The 21,247-nt window shown below is 45.9% G+C and overlaps 1 protein-coding gene across 3 annotated transcripts in view; it reads left to right on the top strand.

Moving 5' to 3' along the window:
- Positions 1–21,247, top strand: part of LOC138102764 (transportin-1-like) — a 158,231-nt gene that overhangs the window by 17,710 nt on the left and 119,274 nt on the right. For all 3 annotated transcript variants that reach the window (XM_069000517.1, XM_069000518.1, XM_069000521.1), the window contains one exon: positions 706–855. In XM_069000517.1, the coding sequence (XP_068856618.1) occupies positions 706–855 (150 nt within the window). The remainder of the gene's footprint in view (positions 1–705; positions 856–21,247) is intronic.

Raw genomic sequence — 21,247 nt, 5'->3', positions numbered from 1 at the left:
TTCAAAAAGTCTTTTGTGAGAATTAAATCCCAAGAAACGTAGAAAAAGTTCTTAAACAACCATGAAAGGAAATTTTTCAGTTCCTTTTGAGCTTGAATCAAGCTAAAATTTACACATCATTGTTCAAGAATCATTTTAAGTTTAAGATAAATGTCCATATGCGGCTCTGAAAGCCAAGAGTCTTCCCACGGTTCCCCCATAGTTTACATATGGAATAGCAAAACAAAACCAAGAAGAGGCATCCAAAGTTTCTAGGGTTTACTCACACAAATCAGTCGCTTAGGGATCGGGGATCGTTCTGCTCGCATTAGCCACTATTTGTTACAGTGGGGATACTGTAACATGATGCACCCAACCAGGAGGCCGGGGAAAAGAAATATATATAGACAGATTCTTGATAGATCTTTCAGAGAGATGTTTATTTCTCCAGCCGCATGGCCGGAGCTCTGCCGAGGAACTCACAGTCTGGACCGAGGGTCCTTGCCCGCACAGGGAAACACAGACCAGCCAATCGGGAACGAGGCTGACCAGGGGCTCAGGAAACCCCATGCCTCCCCTCAGGGCCCCTCTCCCAGGGCTACATGGCAGGGGGAGGAGACCCTGACAATTTATCACTGTAAGCTTTGATCTTGTTGCATTGTTCTGCAAATCTACTTTATCCTATGAACTGATGGAAGTTATAAATGCAATTATTTTCTGTTGCAGATGAGCCGACACGTTCCTTGAGTGGTCTCATCTTGAAGAATAATGTAAAAGCACATTTTCACAACTTTCCAAATGGGGTAACTGACTTCATTAAAAGTGAATGTTTGAACAATATTGGTGATTCCTCCCCCTTAATTAGAGCTACTGTAGGTAAGTTTACTCTTACTGCTGTATTTTGCATGCTGAAAATGTTACTGATCTGAGAGCTGTGCTAGTGAGAGTTATTAAACTCCTAAAACTGTTTGCTTCTGATAATTGTCACAGCTACACCATGATTTGATTCTGATATTAATCTTCAGTGTGACTATACGAATATATTTTTCCTCCCTATTCTCCTAAAACTGAATTAGCAATTCTGCTCATATCTCTTGAAATGTGACTGAACATAAGTTTACTTGAATCTACTAAAATTCAGCTTGCTGCCAATTTTTATACCTAAAACCAGGAGTAAGGTAAAGGTTCTGACTTCAGAATTATTTCAGCACTCCACTTGCATCAGTAAAACACTTCTGTTAGCTGATTTCCTCTTTGCTCCCCCATATGCACACCTCTTAAGGGAATCATTACACCAGATGTTACATACATTAACATAATAAGTTTATGTTTTTTAAATAGCTTCTGTTAGAAAACAGTAAAGTGTGGTGATCAGAACATCAGCTACAAGTGTTTTTGTTGCATGTTTTTTTTTGATTTCCTAAATACTGCAGTTTAGTACACCTCTTCCATAACATGAATATTTGTTGTTTTTACTTATTTCTAGGTAATGTTGCTTTTCTGTCTGCTCTTTGAGAATATGATTCCCCCAAATTATTACAATTGTAATTTTCCTTGTCCACTCCAAAAACTAGAGCAAAGTAAAATAAATGTATATTTAAGTACAGTAGAAAAAAAATAGGGATTGGGTGAAAGTTCAGAAAGGCATTCATCTTGTATCAGCTGATTTCTGTTATAAAATAATGTCATGGTTTCACCCCTAAGTAACTAAGTTCCACACAGATGCCTGCTCAATCCCCCAACTGTCCCCCCAGTGGGGAGGAGAATCAGGTTGAGATAAGAACAATTTAATAATTGAAACAAAATAATAATTTTAATAATAAAAATATACAAATAATATTACTAATAATTGTCATGAGAAGGAGATAGAATAACAGAAGCCAAGAGAAACAAGTGATGTGCAATACAGTTGCTCACCACCCACTGACTGATGCCCAGCACATCCCTGAGCAGCAATTGGCCCCTCATAGCCAACTCCCCCCAGTTTATATACTGGACATGATGTTCTATGGTGTGGAATATCCCTTTGGCCAGTTTGGGTCAGCTGTCCCAGCTGTGCTTCCTCCTAGCTTCTTGTGCAGCTCCTCACTGGCAGAGCATGAGATACTGAAAAGCCCTTGACTCAGGGTAAGGACTGCTCAGACACAACCAAAACATCAGTGTTATCAGCATTACTCATACTGAATCTAAAACACAGCACTGTACTAGCTACTGAGAAGAAAATGAACTCTCCCAGCAGTAACCAGCACGTTTTCCACCCCTTATTCCATACAATTTACATCATTCCAGGTCACACAGTTCCCAATACCCCATCACCTTTCCTGTCTTTTGATAGATATACACACAGATATACTCCCTTAGTCTATGGACCCTATAAGTCTGTTGAGTTCATTCACTCCAAGTGCCAGGTCCTACAACTCCATGCAGTGCTAGAGGCTTGGGGCAGAGTGGCTGTGTAAGGTAAAGGTTCTTAGCAAAGTGGGACAGTTTCAGACAAAGTTTATTAGAGAAGCCCTCTGGTTGAGTCACGAAGTGCAGAAAGGACCCCCTTGCTTTCTAAACTCCTCAGAGAGAGGGGCCTGGGTGCAGCTGGATCCAATCTTAGCCCCAGACTTGGTTAATGGTTTACATCTAAAGGATTTTACGTGTAATTTAACCTTTATACAACTTTGTCCTGCAGGATTAAGGATGACAAACCAAATGTATTTATATAAATATATATGACTTATTATGATAATGATTAGACAGAAATATCTTAATCAGAATTATTTGCTGCACAGTATAGGAGCTATAACTACTAGTATAGTATTGTGCACTATTTTGAAGCAATGTTAAAGCTAGCAAAACAATTAAGTAGAGATTGATGTTACTCACCCACACCAATGATCGTGGGCAAATCTCTTTTGCTCGGCCTTGAGGAGTAACCTTGAGAGGTGTCCCCATTTAAGGGAGGAATCTCCACAGACACACTCCAAGAAGGGGTATGTTAAAAGACCCTGCCATTAAAATTTGGGACTGGGCTCTTATAGTATAAAGTGATTGACTGTCAGTCATATGTCTCCAGACCAGCTGTGTCAGCTCAGCAGCTTTAGATTAGTTATCAGTAGTATAATTTGTTCCTTTATTCGGGTATTTTACCAGGTCTACCACATCTTCATCTCACTATCAGGGTATTTAACTTTGGGATTGATGAGTCACACTGGTTTCAGCATTGTTCAACACCAAAAGCAGCAGGACTCCCCCTTCTTCATTTATCTCTGATAGCTTTGCAAATAGGACATTGTTCAAGTTGTTTTCCCCATTCCAGGCAGAGCATCCTGCTACACTCTACCATATGACTTGAGTCAATCATTATCTCATGAAATGGTAATACAGGTACTTCTTGCCTTCATGCTATAAAAGCATCCACTGCATATGTGTACATTATATTAAATATGTTGAGGTACATCAATCTCCTAAGGTTTACTATTTTATCTTAACTCATGTGGTTTGATAGTATTAGCTATTTTATAATTATGCATTACATATTTCCACACAAAGTTATTATCAAAATCAGTTAGAATTTAGCCAGCAATATTAAACAGAGCATAATACAGAGTTAGCTATCGATTCTGGCAAAAAACCCACTTATTATTTCAATTTATATACTTCTGGAAGGGTTAGTATCCTTATTTGTTTGATTAGGTACCACACATATATACAATGTTTACTAATAAAAACCAGATTCCAATTAATAACAATATTACAATAACAGGATGTAACATTAAGTCCAGAATGCCCATTGCAGTTGGAGACCATCTGTGTGAGTTGACACAGGCAGGTGGCCAGAACAACCACAAAACGGCTGAAATGCAAGGAATAAATTTATTTCATTACCTCACTAAGTGGAGGATCCCAAAGCAACACCTGGGTGGAGACACACAAGCAGGAAGACAGCACCGTCAGACTTACTCCTTCCTAGTGGGTGGTGGGGCTGCTGTTTGCACCCATTTATCAAGGGCCCACACACGCCTAGTTTACTACCATGCTGTGATCTCCTCTGTGCTTTTTATGATCTCTGAGCTTTGATCTTCCCTCTCCCAAGACAGGGAGCTTGAGCATGTCTGTGAGAGGGTCTCCAAGTCTCTCCAAACATCTACGTTATCTCTACACAGATTCTACTTCTCAAAACAGGCAGAGGATAAACAGCAGTAGGCATAATACATGGAGTTTCCCACACTGTTATTCTCCAGGCCTTGGCATTCCCAGCTGCAAGGTCCCTTGAGCAAATCTACCATCCTTCTCACCATTCTTCTGCTTTTAACAGTTTTCTCCTAACAGCATCCAAATAAGTTGTCCCACTAGTTATGTTCTCCATCCCTTTTCATTCGCTCTAGGACACAATGTATTTTTTCCACATCATGAGGGACAGTGATTAGTGTTTTTCAACTTTCCCTTTTCAGTTGTTTTACCAGTTTGTGTAGATCAGGATGTTCCAACAGCTTTTTGACCAGGATAATGACCATTCCATTAGGTGTTGGAGACAAAGTTTCATATAACACAAAGTTGCCATATATGTTCTGGAACACAGTTTCTTGTAGGGAATAGTTGAAATCACATCCTGCTATGTTAATAAAGTTATGAATACATAGATTGGAGTGGTTAGAAAGCTGGATCTTTGTGCTATTTACTGTTAACACAAGGGGTTCTTAAACATGCAGATCCTTGTCCTGTGTATACCTGGACAGATTCAGGATCATCACCGACGTAGATTTCAAAGTGATAAATGCTTTGTTCTGCTTCTAAACAGATATCTTGGGCTTTCTAAATGTTTCTTTAACATATAAGTCCCTGTCGTACTCTCACCATACAAGCATCTACCTCTATTGTTTGCCGTCTGTGTGTGATTGTTTTTTAAAGCCTATGTACAGTGTTGCAACGGATAGAGTATGGTTTTGTTGTGATTCAGTCCCAGTGTAATGATTTGGTATATGGTATTGTTGTGATTTAGGAATACTATTTTCAAATTTAATACTCCTGCCAAAACCACATGCCGCTTCCCCCCCTCCCCCATTTGAGGCACATAAGGCAAAGATCATGGGCTGAGATAACAACAATTTACTTGAAACAGCAATGAGATAAGAAAACAAACAGTAACAGCAACAATATTAATAACAAAAGGTATAAGAAAAAGAAACTATTTACATGGAAAGCCCCCTGACAATAAATAATACTGGACTGCTCCACCCACTACATTTTCTCCACTCCTATGAAGCAAGTCTTTTTCTCCCCTACCCTAGTAATGACCTGAGGTTGTATAGAATAATGACTACTAGCCACGCCCCCTCCCTGCTACTGCAAAAAATTAACCCTGTCCTGGCTGGAACTAGGCTAGGTATACACTGAAGCATTGCTTATTGTCCATAAAAAAGCTGTGGCCTTATTAGCGACTGGGTCATAGGAACATTTGATTGAAGACCACCAGGATTGAAATTCCCTCTGAAATTTAGTTACCTTGTCCCAAATTACCTTTCAAATTTCAATAAGTAAAAATCCATTTCCTCATTCTCTAATTATCACAGCATTGGTAGTTTGTAGCCATAACTGAGCTTGGATACAACTTAGTGCCAGAGACACATTACATTGAGTAATTCCTGAAGCATCAGCCAGTAATTCATGATTAGCATTTTGATATTTTTCTGTCTCAGAAAAGGGAGTTGAAGCAAACCACTGAGTGTTTCCTAAAGCAGATAAGGACTCTAAAGATTGCTCTACAGTACTCAAATCACTAATGGTTGTACCTAATTTATTAACCAGGGTTTCAAGATCAATGGTGTTTAATCCCCCCATCCCAGTTCAAAATATACCAGTTACATCCATCCTAAAACAAGTTAATGTCCTCTTGTTCAGCCTGGCATACCATCCAAGAGAAGAGGTATGTATAAAAGGCAAACACTTTGGTCTGATAGCTGTAACATCAGTTTGCATGGACATTTCTACTTTTTTTAAAGACCTGGCTTGGTTTAAGACAATTTAAGGGGACAAACACTCCAAAATTAGTTACATCCCATTTATTTTTAACCAATCCCTTTCCACCAATAAGGAGAAATGAATACGAGTAGATATAAATGAAAAAATAACAGTTTACTAAGAAATGAAACAGCAGCAGGCAAAAAATACCAGTAAATAATCACTAGATAAAAATTGCTAAATCTCACGGACTCCCCAGAGTCAAAGAGAAACAAAATGGTGGAGAAACCCCTCCCCCAAAATGGTACCTTCCACTGATGACCCGGTGGCTTGAAAGACAAAGGGAAAATGGCAGACAAACCCTTCGCCCCAAGATGGCGCCCTCAGTCGACCATGTGTGGAGAGACAAAGGGAAAATTACAGAAAAACTTTGCTTGCCTCAACTTTACCCCTGGAACAAAAAACTGGGACATAGGAGCTTACAAAGCAGTTCAGGTGGCAGATGGGAATTGCTAGCATTGTCTGGGAAGCTCCAGCCCTGCGGTGTCAGCCTCCTCCGCTTCCTTTCGGCAGCTGTGGTGGTGCGTGTACATGACATCAGTGCTGCCGCTCGCTGCCTCCTGCCACCCACTGGACTCAGCCAGTGTCAGTGCTGCTGTTTCCAAGCTGTTGGTGTTTTGCAGGGGGGGAAGAAACGGTCTCTGCAAGCACCGGAAACGGCACCCCCCAGGCCCGACTGGCTCTGGCTCCGTGCTGATGACAGATATTGCGAAGTTCATTCTGAAACAGTTTTAATTGCTAAATGTAGCTTCTCAGGTTGCTACATTTGCCAGTCTAGAGACCAGCCCAAACCAACCCCCTCCAGAGGCCAGAGAGAAACAAAGGAAAACCAAAGGGGGGGGGCCTCTGCCTGTGCTGCCTCAGTTCTCTCCCTGCAAGAGCGAAAGGAAAAGAGCCAGAGCCAAGAGGCAAGAGAGCTCCTCCCTGAGTGCCCCGAACTTAATTAGATTGGTACTCCCCCGGCCCTAGGGTTCCATTTCTGGCCATGTTGCTGGGTCTTAAAGAAACACTAACAATTTTGGGCACAGATAGATATGGAATACAATAATTTTTGGTTTCCCAGGACAAGACCAAGAGGGATTAGACAATATTTGTTGTCCTACCAATTTAACTACATAGGGCCTGACCAGTGACATGTTCGAGGACAGTTTTACAGGCTTTTTGATAATTTTGGTAGCACTCATGGGAGGAATGCTAGGCACCCTTATACACTCCAGAATATACTCAGCTTCTATGTCATAATGAATTAAAACTGTGTTTTTCTGTTTCACTTTACAGTCCTTTAGGTTTGGGGTGAGACAAACTGGTGATGTTCCATGTTTTCTGTTTCTATTTTGGCTGTGTCTTTAGCAGACTTTGAAATGACTTCTACTAATGCATGACACCACCATCTACCGGTTGTAGGGGGATCCTTGTAGACAGATACATACTGGCCCATGGGATCTGTCTTGTTTGCAAGTCCATGTTTAGGCAGGCCTCCAAGTGTGTTGGAGGATATTGCTATCTACTGTAGTGTTCCTGGTATTTCCATCAGGACGATGACCAGTAGCAGCCATTGACCTGTAAAATAAAATAATGTATATTTCAGCAGATGCACCAGATGGAATGGGTTAGTTTCCTTAGTTAAAAATGTGGTAAATACCCATCTGGAACTGAATCTGTGTTGGTGACTGTCTTGGTTTGAAAGACAGGTGTCTGCTAAGGAAGGCAGGAGCCTCCCTTGGAATGGAAAATGTAACCCCCTTCCCTCCGAATTATTATAATTTTGAAATCAAGGGGCCTTTAGGCAAAGATGTGGAAAATAGGAATAACAGTTATTTACTATTATATATCTATATGTGTATAACAAGTCAAACAAACAACAATAACTATGTCAGTAACAGCAAACAATCACAACCCCAGTCCCAGCCTTCTTGGCTGTCAGGCCCTTTCCCCTCGGGTGCAGTTCTGGTCACAGCCGGCAGGGGTGCTGGCGGCTCCCGGTGAGCAGGGCAGGTGCGATGGTTCCCCGCGGCTGCAGGGGGAGCTCCGGGGAGAGCTCGGGGAGCACGCGGCACTGGTGCCCTGGGATCCCGGGGAGGGATGGAACAAAAAAAAGCTTCACAAACCCCTGGGCAGCTGATCCCGGTGTCCGGCCGGACCCTCAGGAACAGCAGGCTGGAATGGCAGGCCGGAACGTCAGGGACGAGCACAAATCCCGGGTGGCAGACAAGATGTATCCAAACGGGGAACCCCCCAGAGGTCTGGGCATGCAGGGCGAGCATGGCTACAGTGCAGTGAAGGCTTGAAGCAACGGCGGGGCAGGGTGGCCACAGCCTGGGTCCTAGCGGGGCAGAGAAGGCGGGCATTGGGATCTCGGAGTTTCTCCAGCAGAAGAAAAAACGGCTAAAGAAAGCAGCCTCCCTCTCTGTCCAAACCCCGAGACCCACTGCCCACACACCCAGATGAAACAAAAGAGCAGCCAGCTCTTTTGTTTTTCTTAAGTACCCAGCCATTTGTAACCCCTAGCAACATGTATGGGGGGAAAATTCCTTTAACAACAAAAAAAAAAAAACAAGAGAGCTCCTAAAACCCCAACATTATCCACCCCAAATTTTTCCCATACTAACATGTTACATGAAACTTAACCCTTTTAACCATATGAATACATGCATCACCTGAATTATATACAAAAATACATGCAGATACTGATACAAGTACAGAGCCATGGGGAGTTCACCCTAAAACAAGGTCCCCTTCAGGTATGTATCGGGTCTCTCCATCCTTTTGCATCACCCACCAGGTGCAACCTGGTCCCTGAGCGAAGACAACCCCACGGATGGGTCTGTCTTTGCTTGAGGCAGAATAAACCCAAACAGTTTTTCCAAGCATAACTCTCATGTGTACCACTGGAACCTTATCCCTGTCTGTTGTTTGTAGGGGTTCGGATTGGGCAGGGCCTGCTCGGCTCGTGGAGCCTCGGGTGTTAACTAACCAGGTGGCTCTTGCTAAATGCACCTCCCAGTTTTTGAAAGTCCCCCCCACCCAGTGCCTTTAAGGTGGTTTTAAGCAATCCATTACACCGCTCAACCTTCCCAGCTGCTGGTGCATGGTAAGGGATGTGGTACACCCATTCAATGCCATGTTCTCTAGCCCATGTGTTTATAAGGCCATTCTTGAAATGAGTCCCATTATCAGACTTGATTCTCTCAGGGGTGCCATGCCTCCAAAGGACTTGCTTTTCGAGGCCCAGGATGGTGTTCCGGGCAGTAGCGTGAGGCACAGGGTAGGTCTCCAGCCATCCTGTGGTGGCTTCTACCATTGTGAGCACATAGCGCTTGCCTTGGCGTGTTTGAGGCAGTGTGATGTAATCAATCTGCCAGGCCTCCCCATACTTAGATTTGGACCATTGCCCACCATACCACAGGGGCTTCACCCGCTTGGCCTGTGTCTTGGGGTGACCTTATGATGTGTATCCCATATCGCTGCCTATGCCCAGAAATTAATTTCTGTGCCTTTCTATACCTCTAAACTGAGCCTGAGAGGGGGAAGGAAAAACTGAGCAAAACTTCTTCAAAGCAGTTTGCAGCTTGTTCAAGGTCATACACAGATAGCAATTGGTTTCCCAGCCGTGGCAGGGGAGGGAGAAGGCACCTGGCTTGCTGTTTTCCCGAGGACAGTTTTTTTGGCCAGTGGCTCAGCTTCTTTTCCTCCGGAGAGTGACTGAGAGTTGAATTTTTCCTTCCCTGGAATTTCAGATTTTCTCCCTTTTCTACTGGACTGCTTGATTGCTGTAACATCAGAGCACATCGGGAGGACTTTCCACTGGGCACAGAGGGCCTGGTCCTGGCCCAAGCCCCAGCTCCGAGGAGACCAAAGGGAGGAGTCTTAACACTTTCCCAGGTTTTTTTCTCCACAGCGAGAGATTTTATTATTTAGCATTATTATCCTTTTCCCGTGTGTTTGTTAAATAAATAGCTTTTATCTCTTTCACTTTCCTTCAAGGAAAATTTATTTTTCCTGAACCTGGTGGGGGAGGGGTGGTTGTGCCTTCTCTAAGAGGATATATTTCTAAATTTGGCCAAACTGGAACAGCCTGCTTGATCACAGCGCATGTCTCACAGTCATGGATCACCTGGGAGATACTGTCCATGGTTAGATCCACCCCTCAATCTTGTGCCCACCTATAGGTGGCATCTCTGCCCTGATGGCCTGAGGCATCATGGGCCCATTGAGCTGGGAACAACTCCCCTTTATGTTGCCAATCCAAGTGTATCTGGGACACATCTATTTTCGCAGCCTGATCTACTTCTTCGTTTTTTCGGTGTTCTTCATTAGCCTGGCTCTTGGGGACGTGAGGATCTACATGACGGGCCTTCACGGATAGCTTCTCTACCCTAGTGGCAATGCCTTTCCACTCCTCAGCAGCCCAGATTGGTTTTCCTCTGTGATGCCAGTTTGCCTTCTTCCACCTTTCCAGCCAACCCCACAGAGCATTGGCTACCATCCATGAATCAGTGTAGAGGTAGAGCTTTGGCCACTTCTCTCTTTCAGCTATGTCCAGAGCTAATTGGACGGCTTTGAGTTCAGCAAATTGGCTCGATCCACCTTCTCCTTCAGTAGCCTGTGCAACTTGTCATGTGGGGCTCCATACAGCGGCTTTCCATCTCTGGCTAGCGCCTACAATTTGGCAGGAACTATCAGTGAAGAGGGCGTATTGTCTTTCACTCTCTGGTAGCTCATTATATGGTGGGGCTTCTTTGGCACATGTCACCTGCTCCTCTTCTTCAGAAGATAACCCAAAAGTCTCACCTTCTGGCCAGTTCGTAATTATTTCCAAGATCCCAGGGCAACTTGGGTTTCCAATTCAGGCACGCTGCATGATGAGGGTGATCCATTTGCTCCAAGTAGCGTCGGTGGTGTGATGCGTGGAAGGAACCTTTCCTTTGAACATCCACCCCAGCACCGGTAGTCGGGGTGCCAGGAGGAGTTGTGCCTCTGTGCCGATTACTTCTGAGGCAGCTTGGACTCCTTCATAAGCTGCCAAGATTTCTTTCTCTGTGGGAGTGTAGTTGGCTTCGGACCCTCTGTAGCTTCGGCTCCAGAATCCCAGTGGTCGGCCCAGAGTCTCACCAGACACCTTCTTCCAAAGGCTCCAGGACAGACGATTGTTCCCGGCTGCAGAGTAGAGCACGTTCTTCACCTCTGGTCCTGTCCTGACTGGGCCAAGGGCTACGGCGTAAGCGATTTCCTGCTTGATCTGGGTGAGGGCTTGTTGCTGTTCAGGGCCCCAGTGGAAATCGTTCTTCTTTCGGGTAACCTGGTAGAGAGGGCTCACGATCTGGCTATCTTCGGGAATGTGCATTCTCCAGAAACCTATGGCACCTAGGAAAGCTTGTGTTTCTTTCTTGTTGGTTGGTGGAGACATTGCAGTGATCTTATTGATGACCTCAGTGGGAATCTGATGCCGTCCATCTTGCCACTTTACTCCCAGGAACTGGATCTCTCGGGCAGGTCCCTTGACTTTGCTCTTCTTGATGGCAAAACCAGCTTCCAGGAGAATTTGGATGATTTTCTCTCCTTTCTCAAATACCTTCGATGCCATGATCCCCCACACAATGATATCATCAATGTACTGCAGATGTTCTGGGACCTCACCCTTTCCAGTGCAGCCTGGATCAGTCCATGGCAGATGGTGGGACTGTGCTTCCACTCCTGGGGCAGTCGGTTCCAGGTGTACTGTACACCCATCCAGGTGAAGGCAAACTGAGGCCTGCACTCTGCTGCCAGAGGAATGGAGAAAAATGCATTGGCAATGTCAATAGTGGCGTACCACTTCTCTGCTTTCGACTCCAGCTTGTACTGGAGCTCCAACATGTCCGGCAGAGCAGCGCTCAACGGTGGAGTCACTTCATTCAAGGCACGATAGTCCACAGTCAGTCTTCATTCTCCGTCAGACTTGCGCACAGGCCAGATGGGGCTGTTGAAGGGTGAGTGGGTCTTGCTGACCACCCCTTGGCTCTCCAGCTCACGGATCATCTTGTGGATGGGAATCCCAGCATCTCGATTTGTCGGATACTGCTGGTGGTGCACTGTCGAGGTGGCAATTGGCACTCGTTGCTCTTCCACTTTCATAAGCCCAACTGTAGAAGGATTTTCTGATAGTCCAGGCAGGGGGTTCAATTGCCTAGTGCCCTCTGCCTCCACAGCAGCAATCCCAAATGCCCACCTGAGTACTTTTGGGTCTTTGTAATAGCCATTCCGGAGGAAGTCTATGCCCCGAATACACGGGGCCTCTGGGCTAGTCACAATTGGATGCTTTTGTGACTCCTTCCCAGTCAGGCTCACCTCAGCTTCCAAGAGGGTCAACTGCTGTGATACCCCTGGTCACCCCAGCAATGGATACAGTTTCTTCCCCTACATGTCCTGATGGCATTAAAGTACACTGTGCCCTAGTATCAACAAACGCATCATATTCCTGTGGCTCTGATGTGCCAGGCCATCGGATCCACACCGTCCAGAAAACCCAGTTCTCCCCTGCCTCTTTTTGGCTAGAGGCAGGGCCCGTCTAGCCTTGGTTATCATTCTTTCCCTGGCTGTACAAGCTCAAGGTCCCTTCAAGGGGATCCGACATATCATCCTCCCTTTTGTAATACTTGGCAGCTCGGTCACGGGAGGCTGAGGCTACTTTCACCTTAGCGGAACCCCCTCGGATAGTGTCTCCCTCGTTGAGTTCACGCACCCGTGCTGCCAGGACAGAGGTGGGTTTCCCATCCCACCTTCTCATGTCTTCCCCATGCTCGCACAGAAAAATCCACAGCTCAGCTCGTGGGGTGTACCCTCTCTCTCTAGCTGGGGGACGACGGGCTCTGATTTGGGGGCCTTTGACTTGCACTGGTGCCACACTGATCTTCCTCATCTCCTCCCTCATCTCCTCCCTCATCTCCTCTTTGAGGTCCTGGACCACAGCAGAGACATGAGCTTTCAGCGGACCCTTGACCTTACTGTCATTATTCCTGAGCCTGTTGGCGACAGAGCCCACTGTTTCTCGGTTATTGGCAGCATCAATCGTTGCAATGAAGGTGGTGTGTTGCAGTGGCTCTAGCTTTGCCAGGTTCCACATCATCTGTCCTGTGCACCTGACCTTATTGGTGTCATTATCATGCTGTCCATCCCTCCCAAAGAGTACCTCTAATACTGCCACCTCTCTTAGCTGTTGGATCCCTTCCTCGAGTGTCTTCCATTGCATTCTGTGATGGTACTCCTGCATTCTTTCTTTGTGAATGAACCTTTCACTCACACTCATTAAAAGCCGCTCCCAGAGAGAAAGGGGCCCTGGCTCCCTCACAAATATCTGGTCCACACCTGGGTCCTGGGTCAACAATCCCAGATACCTTGCCTCACCACTATCCAGTTGCACACCTGTGCCCATAAGGTCCCAAACCCGAAGCAGCCAAGTTGTATAAGGCTCACGCCCCCTTTGCACAATGTCTTTTCGCATACCACGGAGACTGTCGTATGACAGGGACTCAGTGATGATTTCCGGCTCTGACTCTCCTGCTGGTTGTGAGGGCCCTGGTTCCCCATCATCATTAACTGGTCCTACTGATTTAGTCTTATACTTCCTCCTTTGCACAGGGGTGACTGCTGCTGGCAGTGGTTGTCCTTATGGTTCAGCTGAAACCTGGACAGTTGTAACATCTGTGGGTTCCACTGCTGCACCATCAGACTCACCCTCTTTGGGGCAGGGAGAGGGTTTTCCACTAGCTGAGGAGGTGTATTCCCTCAGCACTTGGCATATCCTCAGGCGCACCTGGCCCATCTCCTGGCATATCTCCTGCATCCTCTTCACCAGTAGCCCCACCCAGTTTGGGTAGTCCATTTCTGAGGTGGGCTGTTTGCGGTATCAGGCTGTGGGGCAGGGCCAGGGTGTGGGGCAGGACCTCTAGTGTCTGGGGCTGTGTCAGGCTCTGGGGCTGGATCAGGCTCTGGGGCAGGATCTCTAGTGTCTGGGGCCGTGTCATGTTCTGGGGCAGGATCAGGCTTTGGGGTAGGATCTCTAGTCTCTGGGGCCATTGTCTGGGTAGTTATCCAAACCAATCTCAACTTATCCCTGAGTGCTAAATAGAGTAGGCCTACCAGCACCAGTTGGTTAGTACTCAGAGGGAATCTAAATCTTTCGAAAATTGGTGGGGTGGGCCCAAAGAACTGGTTGAGGGGTTGGGAGAAAACTTCCCCTGGTATCATTTCCTCACAGAAGGTACCATTTTTAACATAACCCCAAAAACATGCACTTAGTGTGTGATAGCCCTTTTTCCATGTGCCCACATTCTGGAGGAAGTTAAAAGCCCATGAATTCCTCACCTTCTCGACCCATAGTGCAAACTGGATAACAGCAATGGTAGCCTTAGTCAGAGGACCCATGTTTAGGTAAGGAGCTGCAAAGGGGAAGAATATAGCCACGACCACCTGCTACCCGAACCAGGGTAAACTAGACCCCATAGTGCTGCCTAGCAAGGTTCCTATATCCAGCACACAAAACTAAGTTATCCAGGAACTGTTATTCCTTTTTCACCCCTCTTTCTTAATGCCCTCAGGCCACACGTTGGGCGCCAAGATCTGTCTTGGTTTGAAAGACAGGTGTCTGCTAAGGAAGGCAGAAGCCTCCCTTGGAATGGCAGATGCAACCTCCTTCCCTCCGAGTTATTATAATTTTGAAATCAAGGGTCTTTTAGGCAAAGATGTGGAAAATAGGAATAACAGTTCTTTACTATTATATATCTATATGTGTATAACAAGTCAAATAACAATAACTATGTCAGTAACAGCAAACAATCACAACCCCAGTCCCAGCCTTCTTGGCTGTCAGGCCCTTTCCCCTCGGGTGCAGTTCTGGTCACAGCCGGCAGGGGTGCTGGCGGCTCCCGGTGAGCAGGGCAGGTGCGATGGTTCCCCGCGGCTGCAGGGGGAGCTCCGGGGAGAGCTCGGGGAGCACGCGGCACTGGTGCCCTGGGATCCCGGGGAGGGATGGAACAAAAAAAAGCTTCACAAACCCCTGGGCAGCTGATCCCGGTGTCCGGCCAGACCCTCAGGAACAGCAGGCTGGATCGGCAGGCTGGAACGGCAGGGACAAGCACAAATCCCGGATGGCAGACAAGATGTATCCAAACGGGGAGCCCCCCAGAGGTCTGGGCAGGCAGGGCGAGCAGGAGTACAGTGCAGCGAAGGCTTGAAGCAACGGCGGGGCAGGGCGGCCACAGCCCGGGTCCTAGCGGGGCATGGCAGGCGGGCATTGGGATCTCGGAGTTTCTCCAGCAGAAGGAAAAACGGCTGAAGAAAGCAGCCTCCCTCTCTGTCCAAACGCCCCCCACTGCCCACACAGCAGCAGCCAGCTCTTTTGTTTTTCTTAAGTACCCAGCCATTTGTAACCCTTAGCAACATGTATGGGGGGAAAATTCCTTTAACAGAAAAAAAACCCCAAGAGAGCTCCTAAAACCCCAACAGTGACCATTATAGTCAGTAGTCCCCCAGGCTAGTGGTGCCTGAGTGTCCCTTAGAGACTGTTGGCGTTTGATGCTGGCCCAATGCCAGGCACCCATGAGAGCCCTCGTTCACCCTCTCCTGCCACAGCTGGGCAGAGGAGGGAAAAGGAAAAAAAAAATATTTAACGAATGCTTTATGAGTGAGACAAGGACCAGGAGAAACACTTCAAGGGTGAAACAGGCTCAACTTAAATTGCAAAGTGAATTTATTACTAACAGAATCAGAGGAGGATAATGAGAATTGAAATAAGCCCTTAGAACACCTTCCCCCCCCCCCCCCCCCAGCCCCTCCCTCCTTCCCACTGACAGTGCAGGGAGACGGGGCATGGGGGTTTGTTCAGTTAATCACCGAGATTTCCTTCCGCTGCTTCAGGAGAGGAGTCTTCCCCTGTGAGGCCGTGGGGTCCCTCCCACAGGAGACAGATGTCTGTGAACTTCCCTGGCATGGGTCCACTCTCACAAGCAGCAGCCATACCGCACCTGCTGCAATGTGCATCCCTCCCACGGGCAAACAGTCATCCCAAAACTGCTGCAACGTGGGTCTCTTTTTCCATGGGGTGCAGTCCTCCAAGGGCAGGCTGCTCCAGCCTGGAAGCAAGGGCCCTCTCTCTCCACTGGGTCTTCCTCTGAAACATAGCCTCCTCCAGGCATCCACCCACTCTGGCATGGGCACCTCCCCAATGAGCTGCGGATGGATCTCTGCATCCCACGTGGACCCATGGGCTGCAGGGGGACAACCTGCTTCACCATGGTCTTCACCACGGCCTGCAGAGGCATATTGGCTCTGGTGCCTGGGGCACCTCCTCCCCCTCCCTCTTCACTGACCTTGGTGTCGCCATGTTTTCCCTCACATGTTCTCACCTCCTCCTCTTCTCTGACAAGAATCCCAAAATCTTGTGACTTTGTTTTGATTTTCTTCTTAAATATGTCATCACAGAGGCATTATCAACCTCTCTCATTGTCCCAGTTTTGGCCAGCAGCATGTCCATCTTCCGAGCCATCAGCCATTGGCTCTGCTGGACATGGCAGGAAGCTTCCAACAGCTCCTCACAGGAGCCATCTTTGTGGCTCCTTTGCTGCCTAAAACCAGGCCATGCAAACCAGTACAGAGTCTTAGGTACAATTCCAATTTGGGGTAATTTGACCATGACTGGTTGGCCTAATTTTAAATTCTCCTGAAAGGCTTCAATTTTATTATTTGGACTTGATTCAAGAGACATGGGGCTCAAGAAAGCTCATGAGACAGGACTACCTATTGGGCCATAATGGTTATTTATCTCATATAATGCAGAGGGTAACCTTTTATCTCATCCAGATTCATGTAGTCTAAGGTAGTGTTTCTGCAAGTCATTTGTATGCTCCACCATCCCGTTTGCTTGGGGATACTAAGGTGCATGAAAACCCATTTGATACTTTTCTTTCTGTCCCTGTCTTGCACCATCACACTGGTGAAGTATGATTTTCACTCTGTATAGAATCTGGAATAGGGAGACTGGAAAACTAATTACACAGTCCTTAAAGAGTAGCTTTGGCATCAGCTTGCCTGCTTTTAGTAGCAACTAACAGTCCAGATACCACTTCCATGCCTGTTAGGATATACTTGTAGCTATTAGATGTCTTCAGAGGTCCAATATAATCTATTTGCCAAATGGACCACAGTGCCTTGTTATTTTTGATATGTAAAGGCAGTGCCTGGTCTGGGTGATTTCGTACAAGTCTTAATTGGCACTGGGGACATTGTGTGAGAATGCCTTTACACATCTTCCTGGTCAGTGGCCAACCTCTACTTTGTTATGTGAAAAAATCAAACCTCCTGTCCAGTATGCCCCAGTTTACAGTGTAACCACTCACCCAATCAATACCAATGTTGTGGATCTTCCAAGTGATCAATTTTTACCTAATTTTTGCCAGATGATCCACCTTGGTGTTTCAATTGGTCTATAAGGCTTGATTATTGGCATGAGCTTTGAACTATCCTTTGTGGGTTGGTTGGGATTGAGCCTGTAACAAGAAGCATATCCAATCTTCCTTCTGCCAAACCTCCTTTCCATTTACCTGCCAACCTAATGCTTCCCATTGACACCAGTACTGTGTGGCATTAGCCCAAACATATATTGTCCTTTCTTTCTCTTTTATTGCAAGCAGTACAGCCTTTAATTCTCCCACCTGTGCATTTCCCATTCCTTCTTCTACTTCCATTCCTGTCTGAATGTTAAGAGCAACTGCTCTGTACTTCCATTTGCCATCAATGCATTTGGCTGAGGAATCAGTGAACCGGGTATCTTTAACTTTAGAGTCTGAAGTGAATGTGGGAGTATCCTGTATAGGATTAGGCTTATATGGCTGTTGCAAAGCCAACATATCTGGGGTCACAGATATCTGCAATTTTGTAGCTTTTGTCGGTCCTTTAGTTATATCCATCTGATCTGTGAGTCCTGGGAAATATGCACACCATTTGTGTACCATTGTTTTTTGTGTAATCCCATTAGGCAGAGCACTGCCCTTTTCAATACTAGATAACATGCTAAAAGGCCCTTGGATTTGCACAGGCTCATGCTGTTGAATTTTCTCTACCTGTTTGAGGGCTCGGGTCAGAGACAATAATCCCTTTTCCTAGTCAGTGTATCTCTTTTTAGTATCTTTTAATGCTGTGGAACTGAACCCTTTTGGTTATTTGGGTCCATGAGGGCCTTTCTGGAACATATTACATTAAGTCCCATGTTCAGCAAAACCCCATTCAACTACTATAGGATCACTAGGATGAACTGGTCCAAGTGAGTGATATGTTTTTAACTCTTCTATTAGTATTTGCAAAGCCTGTATGTGACTATCAAGCCACTCCCGTGGTCTGGTTTTTCCTCATTACTGAGTACAATGACTTCATTATTATAGAAAATCCAGGAACATGATTTCTCCAATATCCTAAAGTACCCATGATCTTTTGAAGGTCCTTTTTAGTTGTCACGATGGGTTTAGCATCCAATTTTGTAATGGTTTTCTCTGGGATTACAGCCTGACCAGAAATCCACCAGGGTCCCAGGAATTTCACCTCCTTAGAGGGGCCTTGGCATTTAGTAGAGAGCACTTCTATCCCCTCATCATTTAATTTATTCCATATATCCTGTGCTGTTGTTCTTACCCACCTTCCCCTTCACTCCCTATCAACACATCATCAGTGTATTGATAAATTTGTACCCCTCCCAGGATTTCTATTTGTTGAAGGAGTTCATCTAAAGCATTGTGTGCTATTGTGGATGAATGCTTATAGCCTTGGGGTAGGCGATTAAAGGTATATTATGTCCCCTCCCAAGTAAATGCAAATTTGTGCTTTTCTTCTTCCTGAAGTGGAACCATGAAGAACACGTCTTTTACATCTAAAACTGGCATCCATTTATGTGCAGCTGCTTGCAGGGTACCAGTGAGACTAGCAATGTTTGGGACGGCCGCAGGGAGTGGTCCCATGTTGGCATTCAGCCGCCAATAATCAATAGTTAAGCACCAGCTCCCATTTCCTTACTGGCCTAACACGACAATTGTATGGGGAGTGTGTCCTAAATAAAATACCCCTGTATTCTATATTCCTAATTACTTCATTTATCTCTTCTCTGGCTGCAGGAGAAACAGGGTACTGTTTGATATTGGTTGCAGTAGAAACAGGTAAAACTGGAGACATTTTTAATAGATTAATTTTCCTATTTTCTCCAGAAAATTTACTATTTGGAGTTTTTGCAGGCCCGAATAACCATTCACATTGGGCAATTGTCAAACTTTTCCTTTAAGAATATCGTATCCTAAAGTATTTTCTTCATGGGCTGTGATTGCAGATGTGTGTGAGGTCATTCGTTTTCCCCAGGTAACCATAAACGTACTTTAGCAGTATAACATATAATACTTTGTCCACTAAATCCTGTTAGATGGACCCTTTTTCTTTTAAAACTTAAGTTTAGTTTTTCAGCATCTGTGGAGGTGATTAGACATATTTAGGCTCCTATATCAGTTAGAAAATTCAAAGTTTGTTTTCTAGGTCCTACTGGTAAGTGGATGTGAGGCCCATCCTTATCAGACCATTGATAGGTCATAATGGGGCACTGATGAGGCCCGAGGGTTTTTTCCCTTTTGTGTTTCTGTTATCTCAAAAGGGTTGGGGGCGGGCGGGAGTGGGGGGGGGTGGTTTTCCTGTGGAGGGTTTTTGTTATTTGTGTTTCCCCCTTGTTGTACTACTTTGACTAAGTCTGCTATTACTGCAGTGGGTTGTCCCCTCAGAGCTGCACGGGAAATACCTGAAGTCACTGCCATCCTCCACATCTTATTTCACTCTTCCTGGAAGTGAACAGGGGTTTTTGATCTTTCTATTATCTTGGGTGGGGTACGTTCACATTTCAGTTGTTGGGCTCCTCTCAATAGTCTGAGTTTGTTCTCTGTGATGAGTTTCCCAGCCCATTTTCTTTGTGTGGTTTATATCATGCAAGAGTCCTGCCCACATGGGGATAGGTTATCTCAGGGCTTGGGGATCTTGTAATGCTTTATTATGCATTACATCTCTTCTAATTTCATCTCTTTGCCCCACTAAATAAGTTTTTAACAATGTTGAGGCTCCTCTCAATAGAAGTCTTAATATATTAGGATACACCTCTGCAGAGATTGGTGTGTCTCCATTTGCACATCTGTACACTTCCTGGAGGCAAAGCTGCCTTTGTACCAGTGGCGGTGATTTCATTAACTGACCGTATGGGTATGTATCAGCGATTGAGGCACGGACCCAGACCGGCAGGGAATCTGAATCATTTATTCAAAGAAATGAGCTGGTTTTATACACTTTTCCAAGGCACAGTATTTCCTTACATGGTAATTCTCACTATGTGACCTATCCCATGTTGTCACATCAGCAACACACTTTCTAAATGTCCTTCTGTGGGGTGATCACTCGCTATTCACCCATCTGTCTGTCAGCTCCCGGCAGGAGAGTCTGTCAGCTCCCGGCAGGCTCCTCTCCATAGGGGTCTGCCGTGACACCTCCTTCCCTTAGGGTCAGATGGAGACAAGCTTCTCTGTGCTGCCATGTGCTCCTTTGTGCTGCCATGTGCTTCTGCAGGCACATCCTACAGCCTGCAGCTCAATTCTATCTTATCTCTCTCTACAGGTATGGAAGCTGGTTCTCCTCTTTCCATAACATCTATTCCTCCTGCCCAACATGCAACTCTGCTGGTTATGGAATGTGGTTGATTGGTAGGCTCAAGTCCTAGATTTAATAAGACTCTTGGACCCCAGTATCTGTCAGCTTCATTTCTATCCAGCAATATTCTGTCTTCCCCCAAGAGGCTCATTCTCCACAAATACTTAGTTTCTGACACCCCTGGTTTTTGTCCATATTTTTCCTGTAGATTTGCCAATTGCAGGGGGTCCCAGGGAGTAGTTCTGACCATGTTCCTCCTGACTTCCTTGAGGTCCTTCGGACACTTTGGTCTTAATTTTGGGTCTCATTTTTAATTCTGGAACCTCTTCCACTTTAGGAGCTAGTGGTTCAGTTGTTTCATCGGAGCATGGGAAGGGTCTGGAGCACAAGTCTGATGAGGAGAAGCTGAGGGAGCTTGAGGGGCTCAGCCTAGAAAAAAAGGTGACTGAGGGGGGGGGGACCTTATTGCTCTCTACGACTACCTGAAAGAAGGTTGTAGCCAGGTGGGGGTCAGTCTCCTCCCAGGTAACAAGTGACAGGATGAGAGGAAACAGACTCAAGTTTT

This window comes from Aphelocoma coerulescens (genome assembly GCF_041296385.1).
Source record: "Aphelocoma coerulescens isolate FSJ_1873_10779 chromosome W unlocalized genomic scaffold, UR_Acoe_1.0 ChrW_unloc_scaf_1, whole genome shotgun sequence".
NCBI classification, from domain to species: Eukaryota; Metazoa; Chordata; class Aves; order Passeriformes; family Corvidae; genus Aphelocoma; species Aphelocoma coerulescens.
The sequence above is the reverse complement of the archived record's forward strand: the minus strand, read 5'-3'. Positions and strand labels throughout refer to the sequence as shown.